This window comes from Poecilia latipinna, unplaced genomic scaffold (genome assembly GCF_001443285.1).
Source record: "Poecilia latipinna isolate Pla-1442-1.1 unplaced genomic scaffold, P_latipinna-1.0 Scaffold227, whole genome shotgun sequence".
NCBI classification, from domain to species: Eukaryota; Metazoa; Chordata; class Actinopteri; order Cyprinodontiformes; family Poeciliidae; genus Poecilia; species Poecilia latipinna.
The window spans coordinates 377,510-392,325 of record NW_015112843.1 but is presented as its reverse complement, the minus strand read 5'-3'; the positions used below and the strand labels follow the sequence as shown (position 1 = coordinate 392,325).

At 37.9% G+C, this 14,816-nt stretch overlaps 1 protein-coding gene and 2 long non-coding RNA genes across 3 annotated transcripts; 2 read left to right on the top strand and 1 right to left on the bottom strand.

Annotated features, from left to right (window-relative positions):
- Positions 1-685: 685 nt before the first annotated feature.
- On the bottom strand, positions 686-3,626 carry LOC106947181 (uncharacterized). The gene is made up of 3 exons (XR_001424931.1): positions 3,541-3,626; positions 1,530-1,595; positions 686-1,158 (listed from the first exon to the last, which is right to left on the bottom strand). It is a non-coding gene; the product is annotated as an uncharacterized LOC106947181 (long non-coding RNA).
- On the top strand, positions 3,275-5,424 carry LOC106947180 (uncharacterized). The gene is made up of 3 exons (XR_001424930.1): positions 3,275-3,386; positions 3,558-3,649; positions 5,124-5,424. It is a non-coding gene; the product is annotated as an uncharacterized LOC106947180 (long non-coding RNA).
- A 174-nt stretch (positions 5,425-5,598) lies between these two features.
- On the top strand, positions 5,599-14,816 carry LOC106947176 (uncharacterized). Its single transcript, XM_015032004.1, has 2 exons — positions 5,599-13,209; positions 14,315-14,816. Exon 1 carries the CDS (start codon positions 6,153-6,155, stop codon positions 13,203-13,205), a length of 7,053 nt encoding a protein of 2,350 aa, XP_014887490.1. The 5' UTR covers positions 5,599-6,152; the 3' UTR covers positions 13,206-13,209; positions 14,315-14,816.

The window sequence follows — 14,816 nt, the reverse complement described above, 5'->3', positions numbered from 1 at the left end:
CCATTGTATTCCAAAACGGCTCCTGTCCTTAAGGAAACTAATCTTAATGCTGGGTTGATTTGCAAATCTTGTCCTACTTCCATGCTGCGTTTCCTCTGTGAATTAATTACAAAAAGTTGCAGAAACCCAGCTATGATCCTGGTTGTGTAAGTTACAGACACCTTTGAGTTTGGCTTTCAAAAGCAACACTGAGATTGCTTTAGCTTATTTGATCTCAGTGCTACCTTTGAAACTGTGGATCACAAAACTTTGTTAAATGGGCTGAAGGTTCTAGCAGGTATTTCTGGATCTCCTCGAATGCCATCATTTTCCAGAATATGTAGGAACTTTGCATGCACATATTTATCAGTCCAGTTATTTAAAAAATGAACATGGAAAATTAAACCAGTGAGGAAAAAGTCACTGAATGAATATTTGGTTCTTAACACACTGTAGATAAAGCTCAGTGATTCAGGTCCTGCTGCCAATCCATGTAATGTGTTCAACTGTTTCTATAACACACAGTAAGAAGAAGTAGTTTTACTGATCCAAAAAGAGGAAAAATACCTTTAACTATATTTATCTCAGGTAGTCAGACAGACAGACCAGCCAAAAATCACATGAGCATAAGTCAAAAAAGGTTTACATATTATGATTCAAGTTGTAAAATAACATTTTATGTATTTATGTTAGCTGTTACTCGAGAGGAATGTTTCTAAATTAAAGCTTGATGTAGAAACATTAAAAACTTTAGATTGTCCAAAATAAGGATTGTGTTTTGGTATGTATGTAACATGCTGCTTTCAAGGGTTAACAAATCAAATCTAGGAGCTGCAGAGAGTCAAGGACAGGTTGGTGCAAAGTGGTACTGGTGTTTAGATTGGATGCTTGATATGACAGAATCAAGATAAACTTGATGTTCTAAAAGTCAACGTCTAAAGAGGTGCTAATCACAGAGAGCGCTGTAACTCTAAAGGGAGGGGGAGGAACACTTCATCACACTGTTGTCACTAACAAACAACACAATCTGTCTTAATCTAGATTCTTCAGTTCCTGACACAGGGTCAAACAGAGCAAGTTGTACATCTTCACAGCGATGGTTTAACAGCTATCTGAGAGGTCAAAAAGCAGGGTGTTCTGTAGAGAGCTGCTGTCACTGCTCTTCTTCAGAGAGGCCCTCTGAGAAAGGAAATCAGAGTGATTAACAATACAGGAACATTTCTTAAAAGATATGACTAAACAAATAAGAGTACATAAAGCAAGAACATTATAAAGTTATAACAACATTTGATAATAATACAATTTACCTAACATCGTCAAATTTGACAAAGGGGATTTGGTTTTCTCTGAAAATACACATTTATGCTTGCCAATCCTCTCTGTCAGGGCAAGACCCAGAAAAACAAAACCATGGAGGATACGTTTCCAGGACAGAAAGATAAGGCAACCAAAAAAAACAAGCTGAACTGCTGAGGGCAATGAGTGCACAAAGGGTTTATTATAAAACCTGGAGATGACAAGGTGAAGATTGAGTTTCCCATCTTTCTTACCTTGAGACGTGTTGAAACGGGGGCACTAATATTTGCCTGGAAGAGGATAACTGGACGCCACAAAACCTGAATAGATGCAAGAAGAATTTTGTCTTATGTAAAGTCTGCAGCTAGTAAAATTGCTAACTGGCAGTCAACGTGCATGGACTTGATTTTATCCAGGAACTTGCAAACACCTTTAAAGGCTCCGCTGCTCAGAGTTTAAAATAGGCCTGTATTGATCAAATTCTTATTGAACAATACAAAACATTTCATGAGGACCTGTTAAATTTATACATCTCCTGTCAAAAGCACAACCTAAGCTTATCTTAATTATACTCAGTTGATCTTGGAAGGTGTGCAAAGAGTCACATTTGGGGAGAGATACGCGTGAATTCGCTAATCTTTTGCTTATCATTTAGGAATCAACTAAAAATAAACACAACCGAATTTGTAAACGAAGTGCAAATGGACTATTCTCAATCAAAATTTCAGAGTAATTTTGCTTTTTAATGAAAAAAAATATTAAAATATGTGAATGAGGACAGTTAATTTTGAAATTCTACCACCATAAAACTGTTTTTAGGCAACAGCAAAGAATGGTGAACTATGAACATGCATAATTTCATTTTAATCCAGTTGAACTGAATTTAGAACTAGTTACTAAAATAAATGGCACGGGACTTTATCAAACATAAAACCAGCACATTTTAAATAAAGAACATCACACTGTACCAGTAATTTGATACATTCCCGCCCAAACAATGCTACAAGTAATCTAGCCCTATTCTGCCTGCTTTTGATTGTACTCAGAAGACCTTTTGACCTTTTTGGCAAGGAAGGGAGGAGGCCAGGTCATGATGAACTGAAAGTGATGCCAAAAGCATCTTTCTAAAAAGCAACTCCATAAATAGTATTTCCTCTCTAACGACAGCGTTTTGTTGTTTTTCTCTCCATATGCCATTCCTAACATTTCAGTACAACATATACATCTTGACTCGCAGTCTCATCCGTTGGTTCCACAAATAATGGAACAACACGTAGCTGAATTTAAATCTGAATTTTCTGAACCTTATCTAGGTCAATTTTACAGCTTTTTTGACATCCAAACTGTCATAGATCAGCTATTGCAAAATCTGTAAATCCCATTTTCCAAATAAGGAGTTGTGTATCCTATTTGAATCAGAACTTATCTTCTTCTATCTTTATACCCAGATCTGGTGACCTTATGTCCAGTTCAACCTGACTATAAACTTGTCTAAAGTCCAAAAAGTTGTGAAACATAGCTTTTATTCCCTTTCATTTAATAATCTAATTTATGCAGGTTGTTGACAAAAGTTTGATAAATAAATAAATAAAAGTTATCAAATTACTTTTGATTGTTTATTCGGCCATTAATTGGGTAAAATCAACGTGTCATGCAGCAAATATAATGTAAAGAATGCAATTTAAATATAGATCAATGTAAAAACCAAAGCATTCAGTAAATGTTTTTGAACCTAAAAAATTAAGGTGAAAAAATGGTCAAACCTGTCCATGTCCAGATCTAAAAAATGGTTAAGCACTTTTTCTTTATGCTTTTCAACAATTTTCTAAATTGGGTAGGGCTGTCCCGAGAAAGTTGCTAAAATTTTAACCCAGAACAGGGATTACTATCCAGTAAAAGTTATCCTGAAATGTTAGTATTTGCATTGAGCAAACATATGTCACAATTAAGGTATTACATAAGTCATTTTCCTGCCTTGAGAGGCGTGGCTGGACCCGGCTGCCCTTTAAATACAGAAGTTGAACTGATCTATGCACATCACAAGAGGGAGTGTTCGAGTTCAAGTTCAAGTTCAAGTTCACTTGCTTTGTGCTCAAAGACTTCAGATGAAGGTATTGCAAAATGATTCAATCATTTTAATTTAATGCATGATTGCAAGTTGTTGTCAAACTGTCATTGCCAGATCAACAAAGTAGTGAGTCTGTCTGAAATGCAATAAGAAAAGTTTGAAAATACAGACCCAAATATTTTCCTGTGCTGATTTACCTCTTCTCTCATTTCAGGGCTGTGAAGCGGCTTCTCTCATCGCTCTTGTCAAGCTGCACTTTCACAACAGAGGATCCCCTCACTGGGCTCTGAGCCAACCCATCTGCTGGTAAAATCATTTACTTTGCATCTTTTTAACATATTCTAGGTCTAGCAAAGTGCTATGCAAGTCATTTTTAAACCAGTTATTCACACAGAGCTTTTCCCCACTTTGTATAGAACATATATGTTTTCTATCGCCATGCATACGTTTTAAGATTTATTTTTTTAGAGGTGGTGCAGTATAATATGGTAAAAGACTACAATCTGCAAAAAAAAGCAACAAACCACAGATCGTGTGACCGAAAGAACGGTGTAATAATTCCATCTTTATATTTACCTGAACATATTACATTTATATTTTCTGTTACTAAACAGTAACCTCCTGATTTACTAATCATTTATGACTTATTTTGACTAGTCAGTTTGTCTCTGTAAGGAAGGCATCTTCAACATCCTATAAGATGTTCATACATGCTCACAATAAGATGAACTTACACTGTTTGTGTTTTGTCTTTTTTTTTCTATTAAATATTAGCCAGCAAAGTGAAAGCATTTCTTGAAAGAAACTATGGTAACACTTTATTTGAAGGGGGGTGAATAAGACTGTCATGACACTGTCATAAACATGACATAACACCTGTCATGAACATCAATAAGTCTTCATGAATATTTATAACTGTTGTCATAAATATTCATGAAGGCTTATTCATGTTCATGACAGGTGTTATGTCATGTTTATGACAGTGTCATGACAGTCTTATTCAACCCCCTTCAAATAAAGTGTTACTGAAACTATTATGTCTGCATCAAAGTTTCACAACATTTTGTTACTGATGTAGTAGAATAATGCCATGGACATCCCTCTGTCACTCTACACCCAAACAAACATACGTTCACTCTTGTGTGACAGCTCCTAAAAGTTTGAATTCAGCCAGAAAGTGAAAACAATACAATATTGATATAAATCATTTTTGAATGATTTTGTGAAAGTTTGACCAATCTTGATCTATTGTGGGTTTTTCTATTACCAGAGGGGTACCAACAATTTTGCCCAAGTGTGTGTGAGGCTTGTGTAATAATGGAAAACATTTTTTTCAGTATGTAAACAGTTACGCTCATAATAATTTATGCTATTGTTAATTTTTTTTATTTGGTATTGCTTCATTACGTGAAGAAACCTTCTGCACTGACTCAGAAACTGCACTATTTCTTCCTAGCATGGAAAGAAAAAATCTTTTTTTCTATTGAAAAAATAAAACACTTTGATCAGCAACAACAAACCAGGTGTGGTATGAACTGACACAACTGTAGTTCTTTATAGCTCAAAGCTGTCTATGACAAAATTATGTATTTCATTTCAGATTCAAAGTAATTTAATATTAATTTAAAAAATTGTAAAAACCAATATTAGTTTTAATGAATTAGTTTAGGAAAAGTTCATTAAACACAAAAAAGTATATCAGAAATAGTTTTTGGACAAAACCAGAAAATACATGTAATTTCGTAATGTAACAGATGTTTTTTTCCTTTTTATTTTTCAGGTAAGACACCTGTTGCACAAGCTGACTGCTACGTAAGTTGAAAATAAACTTTTAAAAATGGGAAACGTACCATCAGAAGCGAACATGGGTGACAGCCTCAGGTGCTGCAACTGTAACAGAGTCTTGCCTCCATGTCGGTCCTTCGATAATTTAAGACAAGATGTCATCCATGGGCTGCATGTGCACGTGTTCAATGGAGGGGAATACTACAGACAAGTTGGCTATAATAATCTATACCAGTGTCCAGATTGCTTTTATAAGCCAATCAGAGATGCAGAACGCAGGAGGGAAGAAGAAGAAAAAAGAAGAAGGGAGGAAGAGAGAAGGAGGGAGGAGGAGAGGAGAAGAGAGGAGGAACAAAGGAGGGAGGAGGAACGGAAAAGGAAAGAGGAAGAGAGAAGGAGAGAAGAGGAGAGAAAGAGACAAGAGGAGGAGAGGAGGAGAGAGGAGCAAAAAAAGACAGAGGAAGAGAGAAAAAGGTTAGAAGAAGAGAGAAGAAGACAAGAAGAACAAAAAAGGAAAGAAGAGGAGAGAAAGAAAGAGGAGTTGAGTCAAAGAATATCAGAATCAAAGGAACGAGCCAAAGAGCAGTATGAGAAACAACAGAGAAGTAGACAAGAGCAGCAGTCCAAGCATAACGTTCTGATTGGGCAGTTGGATGAATTTGAAGCTGATTATACGTCTTATGGGGGAAAAGATGAGCTTCTAGAAATCCTCTCTCTGAAATGCAACATAGAAGCTTCTGATCTCACTCTCACTGCTCCAAAAGCTGATCTGCTGGGTAAGATCCTCTCAGCTCTGGACACACTCCTGTTTGATGAATGGATAAATGATCCTCCATCCAGCAGCACCCTGCAGCACGCTCAGGTATACATCACAGAGCTGTGTGCGCTGTCTGTGGAAATACCAGAAGAGGTTTCTCGAGAAAATATCTCCAATCATGTGCAGTCCTTAGTTGGGTCCTTCAGCCAATCAGCATGTAATATTTCTGAGAGTCTTGAGTTGACCCAAGCCTTGTATCTTACTCTGATGCACTACATCAGTGACCAAGACAAATCTGATGCTGATGCGGTCATTATAGCAAAGAAATGGGCCAAGGAAGAGCTCACTATTGAGCAGATTTTTCCTGTTGAGTTCCAGAGCATCCTCATTTCATCAATGCATGGTACAGTTGGCAAAGCCTCTATGTTTATCTTAAAAATGGAAATTCAATGTCTGAAACTTCTAATGTCGACTCTTGTCAATCTGAATGGTAAAGAGAGCCACTCTGCATCAACTGAGATGATCCTTGAACTTGTAGAAATAGACCAATGGACACCAATGGAGGCAGTGAATCTGCTCAAAGCACTCTCATTAAAATGCACTGAAGATGTTTCAGTAGCAAAAGTCCTGAAGTTGGTTGAGGTTTATGACATATCACCAAGCTGGACGGATGATTCTGGGCACTCTCTTATTCAGGCTCTTGACAATGCTAATTCAGAAAGTTTCTATCAGGATTTTCATAAGATTCTCAAAAAGAGGGATGAAAGCAATCTAGACGCAGTTCTAGCAAACATAAAAATGTCACAGAAGTTGGATGACTCCAGGATTAAAGAAATAAGAGAAGTAATCTCTGGTGTTTTCCAGTTTTCAGAAAATGCTCCCAAGGGACCTATAAATTTTAAAACTTTTGATACAAAGAATCTACAGAACTGTCTGTCTCAGCTCTGCAAAGCAGTTTTTGATGCAAAGAGTTGGTGGCCCACAGTGAAACACATGGTGCAATGGTGTGTGCTGGTGCTAACCGGGAAGACAAACATACCACAACTGGTTTCTTCTGAAGATCCGTGTGTCATTGCCCTGTTTGCTGCAGCACAATTCTATATGGGGAACAAAATGGACATTATGCTAAACTCTGACAATGACACTGAAACTCAAGTTAAGGAATGGTCTGATTTCTACAAGAACCTTGGGATATCTGTCAGAACAAATATCAGGAAACAAACCGACACATCTTTTATGACGATCTATGAAGCTGATGTCATCTATGGTACACTTCAAGACTTTTTGTCTGACTACTTCATGTACTGGAAAGAGGTCATTGAGACCCAGATTCCTCATCTCAGACGAGGCTTTATCATTGAAGAAGAATGTCTTCTGGCATCACAAACTCCTGATCTGTCAAGGCTCAAGGATAGTGAATCCCTTGCTTGTTCTGCAGAAGCCCTGCAAGACCTTATGGGAAGATTACAATCAGAAAACATGGGAGACAGAGAGAGGTTCATCAAGGCCATTTTTCAAGCTCTACATTCAAATTTAAAAGAAAGTCCAAGTACAGAAGCAAAAATTGTAAAAATCTTTAAGAAGATTAGTGGAAAGGAAATTCTTCCTAAAGACATGTTCTGTCTGACGTTTCTTGAGAATCTCCTCAAAGTGGTTACCAGTGAAAATGAAGGTGGAAAAATTATGACTTCCACTGCTGAAACATGGTGCTTTGAGAGCATTTTGGCATCTTCAGAGCAAATTAGAGCCTCAAGTAAAGACACCACTGAAGTCTTTCAAATGGTTTCAAATCTTGGTGACAAACATCTTTGGTCACCACTGGAACTTTTAAACCTTCTTGGAGCATTAATCAATCACCACCATGGTGAGGGATGCATTTCAATCATGAAAATTTTACATTTGCTGGAAACATATAGGGTGTCTTCCAAGTGGACAGATGAGAAGAAACAATCTGTCATTAGTTTACTAGAGTCATGTAAAACAGAAAATCTGATCCAGAATTTAGGGAAAAGCCTTGGAGATGAGAAAATAAAAAACATTGGCTCCCTTATTGATGAGATAAGACAGATGGAAGACATTGATGAAGAAACACTGAACAAATCGTACAAGATAGTAGCTCATGTGACAGAACTAATCGAAAAAGAAGAAATCAAAAAACACAATGACATAAAAAAGGCTAAACAATTAAGCCACAGCACAGAAATAGCTGATCTTCAGGAGGTCTTGGCAGTGTTATGCAATGCTGTTAGTGACGACAAGAAGTATTTCCCCAGAGCCACTCAGATGATAAGCTGGTGTCTCTTGGCCTTGTCCAACACTGGGAAGCTCCTGGAAATGGGAACTGGAGAAGGAAAGTCTTGTGTCATAGCAATGTTTGCAGCACTGCGTGTGTTTAGGGGTGAAAAGGTAGATGTGGTGTCCAGCTCTTCGGTTTTGTGTCAAAGAGATGCGGCAGAATGGGAAAACTTCTACAAGGCCTTTGGCATTACTGTTGACTCAAACACAAATAAAATTGACGACAGCAGTAGAAAGGAATGCTACCAAAAAGACATTATCTATGGAACTATTGAAACATTCGCTGCAGATCATCTTCGCCAGATATTTGAGATGAAAGATGTGAGGCCTGATCGCAGCTATGAGTGCATCATCATTGATGAAGTGGATTCTCTGCTGTTGGATCAAGGAGTGCAGCTGACCTACCTGTCCAGCCCCCTGGTCTGCATGGAGCACCTGAATACTATTCTAGCAATGATCTGGGGACACGTCCAACAGTATGGCTTCCTGATGTCAGAACACCAGACATTTGTCCAAGGTCCACCTGCTTCATTCTTCAGGGCCATCTTTGACTCAATAAACACAGAAGAAAGTGAAATTAATGATCCGTTGGACATTTTACGTATTGCAGAAGAAACCAAAACTGTACCAGAGGGATTTACAGAGGACATCCATAAGGGAGACAAGAACGATATTGTTAAAAAGCTGAAAATTGTGAGTCAAGATGCTGTGATAAATTTTTTTGAAGAAATGGAAGAGTATGTCCCCTACGGTTTTACAGTTTATACATTAAATGACGAAGGACTGCTTTGTCCAAGAAAACTCAGTCCTTACAACACAAATCAAATACCAGACCTAAAGTTTCTTGTCTTGGGTGAAGGATTGTGTTGTCCTCTCTATGACTCAGAAGAAGTCCTCATCAAGCCCATTGCAGAGTTAATCTCAGAGAAGATTCAGTACACTCCCTGCACAGACAATACAGACAAAATCAGCATTCCTGGATTCTTGAGGAATCTCATTGAGACCAAAATGTCTTTGTGGGTGGAGAATGCCTTTCTGGCAAAGCAGTTGAAGGAAGGACGGGACTATGTTGTTGAAAATGAGAATGTCTGTCCAGTAGACTTCAGATCCACTGGTATCATTGAAATGAATAAGAAGTGGGGTGATGGTCTGCAGCAGTTCGTGGAGATTAAGCATCAAGTCAAACTGAGCACAATTTCAGCAGTGACAAACTACATTTCTAACATCTCCTTCTTCCAAAAGTACCATGGCAAAATATATGGGACTACAGGAACACTTGGTACTGAAAAGGACATTCTGTTTTTGCAGGATTTATATCCAAGCCTGTCTGCATGCAGAATGCCAACATTCAACAGGAAGAAACTATATGAGGTCAAAGGAACTCTGAAAAAAACTTCTAAAGAGTGGAAGTCAGAAATAAAAGGAGTTGTCATGTCTCAGATTTCCTCAAATTTATACAGAGAAGGAAGAGCTGCCCTGGTTATCTGTGAAACTATCAACAGAGCCAAAGAGATCTATGAAGAACTGAAAAGCAGCATTAAAGGTGAAATCATCCTCTATAGTCGCAGTGATAAAGAAAGTTTGAGCAAAATAGACAAGGAGCTGGAGTCTGGGGATGTTATTGTTGCCACAAATCTTGCTGGGCGTGGCACCGACATTAAAGTGTCCAAAAAGGTGAACAATAATGGAGGATTATTTGTTATCCTCTCCTTCCTCTCTGAAAACACCAGAGTAGAACTCCAGGCTTTTGGTCGAACAGCACGCAAAGGGAAACCTGGATCTGCTCAGATCATTGCATGCACTGAACACCTGCAGCATGACTTCAGGTCAGCAACATCTCTGGAGGAAGCCAAGAGCACGAGGGACAGACTTGCAGCAGAAAAGATCAGTTCTATGATGAATGACGTTTCTGAGATGAATTTGCGTGAGGAGCTGTTTTCAGAGTACTGCGAGACTCTTCACGATATTTACAAGAAAACAGATGGAGATGATAGAAAAGTTATTGTTGCCATCATGAATGAGTACTGGGGGATCTGGCTGCAAATTAAGTCAGAAGACATTGAGCAGCGGAAGAAAAGTGAACTTCAACAAAGTCTAAAGAAGGATTTGTCTGTGGCAAGAGAACAGTCTTCATCTCAAACTTCCCCATGTTCAAGCATTTATCACTACATCAATTTTGGAAACATTTCATTGGATGATAAAAAATGGGAGAATAGTGCCAGGCTGTTTGATAAAGCTATGAATCAAGATAAAAGTTGGGCAGCCATCGCTTTTTACAGTCATGCATACTGCACTATTAAACTGTCAAAGGGAGACTATCTGACTCAAGCCAAAGAAGATCTACTAAAGGCACAAGAGTCCCTCAAGTATCTGAATGAAGAATGCATTGTCTGTTTGCAGTTCATTAAAATGGCCACTGTGGACTCAGGCAAAGGTGAACCATCCAGCCTTGAAAAACAGATAACATCCAAGTGCAGCATGTACAGGTTCTTTGATAAAAACATCACTGAGGCCATCCAAAAGATTGATGAAATCAAAGGAAAGGGGAGGGATGCAATAGCCAAAAAATCCCCTGTTTTCTCCTTGGTGTCGGATGCTGATGAAGCTCTCCAGTTAGAAGCTGATAACCTCTACAGACGTGGTCTAAAATATGTATTTTCTGTTGAGGAGAAGCCTCGTTTCTGCTGGGAGGGTCTGGTGGTTTTCTTGCTTGGAGTTTTGCAGATTGTTGCTGGAGCACTGCTCACTGTATTTACAGTCGGTACCTTGGCTCAAATAGGAATGGGTCTCATTACAGAAGGAATATCTGACTGCATAGAAGGTATTACAGCCATGGTGACAGGAGAGTTCAGCTGGAAAGAATGGGCTATTGGAAAAGCCATTTCCATTGGTGTTTCTATCATATCATTTGGAGTTGGAAAACTAATTTCGAAGGGATTCAAGGCTGCCAAAGCTGCGTTCAAAGCCATAGGTAAAAAACTGAAGTCATTGCCAAAGTTTCTGTCCAAACAGGCAAAACAGAGTTTAAGCACCGTCACAAAGACAAACATGAAAAATGCTTTAAAACATACAGTCAAAACGATTGCTGAGGAAACACTGTTCTACGGACTTGAGAAAGCAGAAGAAAAAGTACTTGACGAAATATTAAAAGGCATAAAAAATGATGTAACAAAGGGAGTTGTTAAAGATGTGAAAACTAACCTGGAAAAAGAACCCCTGGCTACCTTGGTGGATAATGTTGCTCTGTTAGATCTTCTATATAAAGAACAACTGCGTCTGGTCCTGGAAGATAAAGACAGAAAGAAAGATCTCCTTTCCATTTATAAACAGTTGGGGGATTCTGCACTACAGCCATTATATGCAGACCTTAGTTGGCAGAACAAGCTTAATTCATCAATCATCAAAGTGCTTGACAGCGCAACAGAAGGCACAAAAGGAAAAACACGTGCCATTTTAACAGGTATTCAAGTTACCCACCATGTTATTCTTGCAGGAGATGCCATCGGTGAAGTACTCACCCTCTCCAGCAAGTTTTTCTCAAACTTTGAGAAAGAGCTGAACACATTTATCAAAGAAAAACCTTTGAAAGTGAAGCGAAATGAGCTAACTTTCTCAGAAACTGACATGCTGAAAATTTTCAAGCAAGACTTGGCCGAAACCCTCAGCTCTTTACTAGCTGATGCCTTGGTAGAGGTGTTTTACCAGAAGTTTTTCAGTCACCTTGTTTCTCGTGCACAGAACGAAGCACATGAGGCCATCAGACGACATGTCAAATCTGGCTTAAAGAGTGAGAGGACAGAGGAAAAGCTTAAAGCTGGACAACTCAACAACTACATAGTAAATATGCCAGTAAATCCAAATGCCAAACTTTCAGCTAATGCTGGTCGACTCGCAAGATCACATGCTGAAAAGATCAAGGACAACAAAGCTGCTGGTACTATTCTAGATATCAGAGTCCTGTCTGAAGCCACTGGTACCAGAGTTGTTATTCTTTCAGAAAACAAACAAGGAAAACTCACCAAAATGCAGGAAGTTAGTCCAAGTACCAAATCTGCTAGTGAAACAGTGACTTTGATCTACAGGCCAAAAAGCACCCAAAACCCTAATGGTCATTATGATGTGTTCATCGACAATAAGGCAGTGAGCATAGACAGTAAACAACAGAGTTCTCTGTTCCATGCTATGGCAAGAGGCATGAAACCAAAAGCCAGTGATTCAGAGATTGCTTCTGAGGCAAACCGCCTGAGATCTGTGGAGGCCAATATGCTCCTCAAACAATCAGGGCAATGGGAACCTTTTATGAAGCGCAAAGAGTTGACGGAAACAATCAGAGGAGGAGACTGGTACATGGCAGAGGCCGGTAGACCAGAAAGAATTATAAAGGAAAACAAAACCCTGCTGCAGAAAATAACTGGAAAGATTGAACAATACAAAGGATATTTGAAAAAACCAGCAATTCCAGCAGTAGAAAAAACTGTCAATGCAAATCAGCAGCCTTCAAACAGTACCATAGTGGAAGCTAACAAACTGAACCAGAAGAGCAAATTGGCAGTGGCAATGTTGCAAGCGAGAAAATATCTGTCTGGCTCAGATACCAGCAAAACCTCTGGTGTGGAGAAACAAGAAGGCCTGAAGCTGCCAACTGATCGCAACCTTAAAGATGTAGTTGAGGATATATCTTCTCCAGAGCCAAAAGCTTTAAAATCATGCTTAGCTTCCATGATAAGCAAAGATGATGTTGTTGGAACCTTTAAACTGATGACGTTCAGTGCAATGCTCAGATGCCAGCTGACTGACACCAAGAATGTTCAAAACAAGAAGAAGAGCAAAACCCGGGTTGCCATGTTTGAGAAGAGTTTTCAAGAAAACAGCACCCAGATGGTGCAGAAATGGTACAGCCTGCTTCAAGACAAGGGTGTCATGACAAATGACCATCAAACAACAATCATACAATGGATCAACACCCAGGGCTACAAGGACAGAAATGATCCACACAGGAAACAGGTGTCCAGCGTCCTGTCATGAAGAGGTAAGAATATTTTAATATTTCTTTATGTTCTTTCAAACATTTGCTCACAAAAAAAGAGTAAACTAGAAATTTAGAGTAAGAGACATTTATAATTCTGAATTAATCTAATTTTCATGTTTTTTTTATACTGTGGGAGGAAAAGAAACAAACTTTATTGTAAAACATTTACTGTTAATCTCTTTAGTATTTACATTATTCTTCTACATTGCTGCAATGATATTTTGTGAAACTCCATTTGAAATAAACTTATAGAAAACTCATTAAATTTCCCTGGTCAACAAACATAAAAATACATTTCAAAATAAAACATATATGTTGTTATTGCTCCATGTATCAAGTGAAAGAAAACACAAAAACCTTCTTTTTGTGTTTTCTTTAAATAAATAATCACTTAAATTTATGATGTAGTAACATTTTTGCTGGATGGCTGTTTTTGCTGAGTCTGTGGTATAGTTTAATTTGTATATTTTGAGAACTGTTAAGATGTAATATAGTTAAAATCCCTGACTGTTTTAACACTGTCAATGTCAGAAAGTTCAACTTGAGAAGCAAAACCAATCCTAACCTCAGTGAACTGCTAAATAGTTCACTATTGTGATAAGAAGTAAAAGTACAATTATGAATATTGTTCACTGTATTTTCTTACACCAGCAGGGCTTAAATGGCACCAAAAATTGGCTCTGGAATCAACCACAATGCTTCATAGAGTATGTGAAGGCACACAACATACCAGAGTAAAGGTGTAAATGTGTTGTTTCAAAAGCTACAAGGAAGAGCGTAACCATTAATAAAATGGATATAATCTCTCTTTACTTGAGACCTTCATCCTGGGAGAGATGGCCACAGTCTCAAAATTTCCATCTTAAAGTGAAAGTGGATATGAAATAAACACAACCAGAAACTTCTTTTGAGTTTTATGAAATACAACATTCAGACTAATAAACAATTATATGCATAGTAAGACAATATATCCATGTGAAATAAAGAGCTCCTCAGCAAAGTGGCACAGTCTGAGAAACAAACAATTTCACTAGTGTTATTTATCTAGTTACCTATTTATTTCATATGCCACATTACTGACCTAAGTGTGTTTTTTTCCTCATAGTGAAACTCTGGATGATGCTGGTTAACGAGAATCAAAACTACTCATCACTTCCACCTGCCTGATCATCAAAGAGAGACTTCAATTAGTGACAATATTATACTGTCAAACAAATTCTACAGACAAATTTGGGTTATTTTTAATTCAGGTCTGTTGCAGATGTCCCTTTTGTCTGATTTAAACAATAGTACAGTTTTTATCTATTTTTGACATTCTGTCAAGTTTCTCTTAGTTTCTCTCTTAGGAAGTTAGATTAAGAAAAGCAAAACAATTTGGCTGTAATATTACTTGAGCTGAATAATTTACTTTTGGACATTTTCAGAAGTTAATTGTGAAATTTCCTTTTTGCCCACTAGAGATTTGTTTCCATGGAGTAAAAAGTAAAAATTCATTTGATTTTACTCCTCAAAATATTCTCACTTTCATTGTTTTATTTTGTTATGACTTTATACAATTGGATTTTAGCAACTATTGAATTTTAACAAAATCTGATTGTGAAAATGGC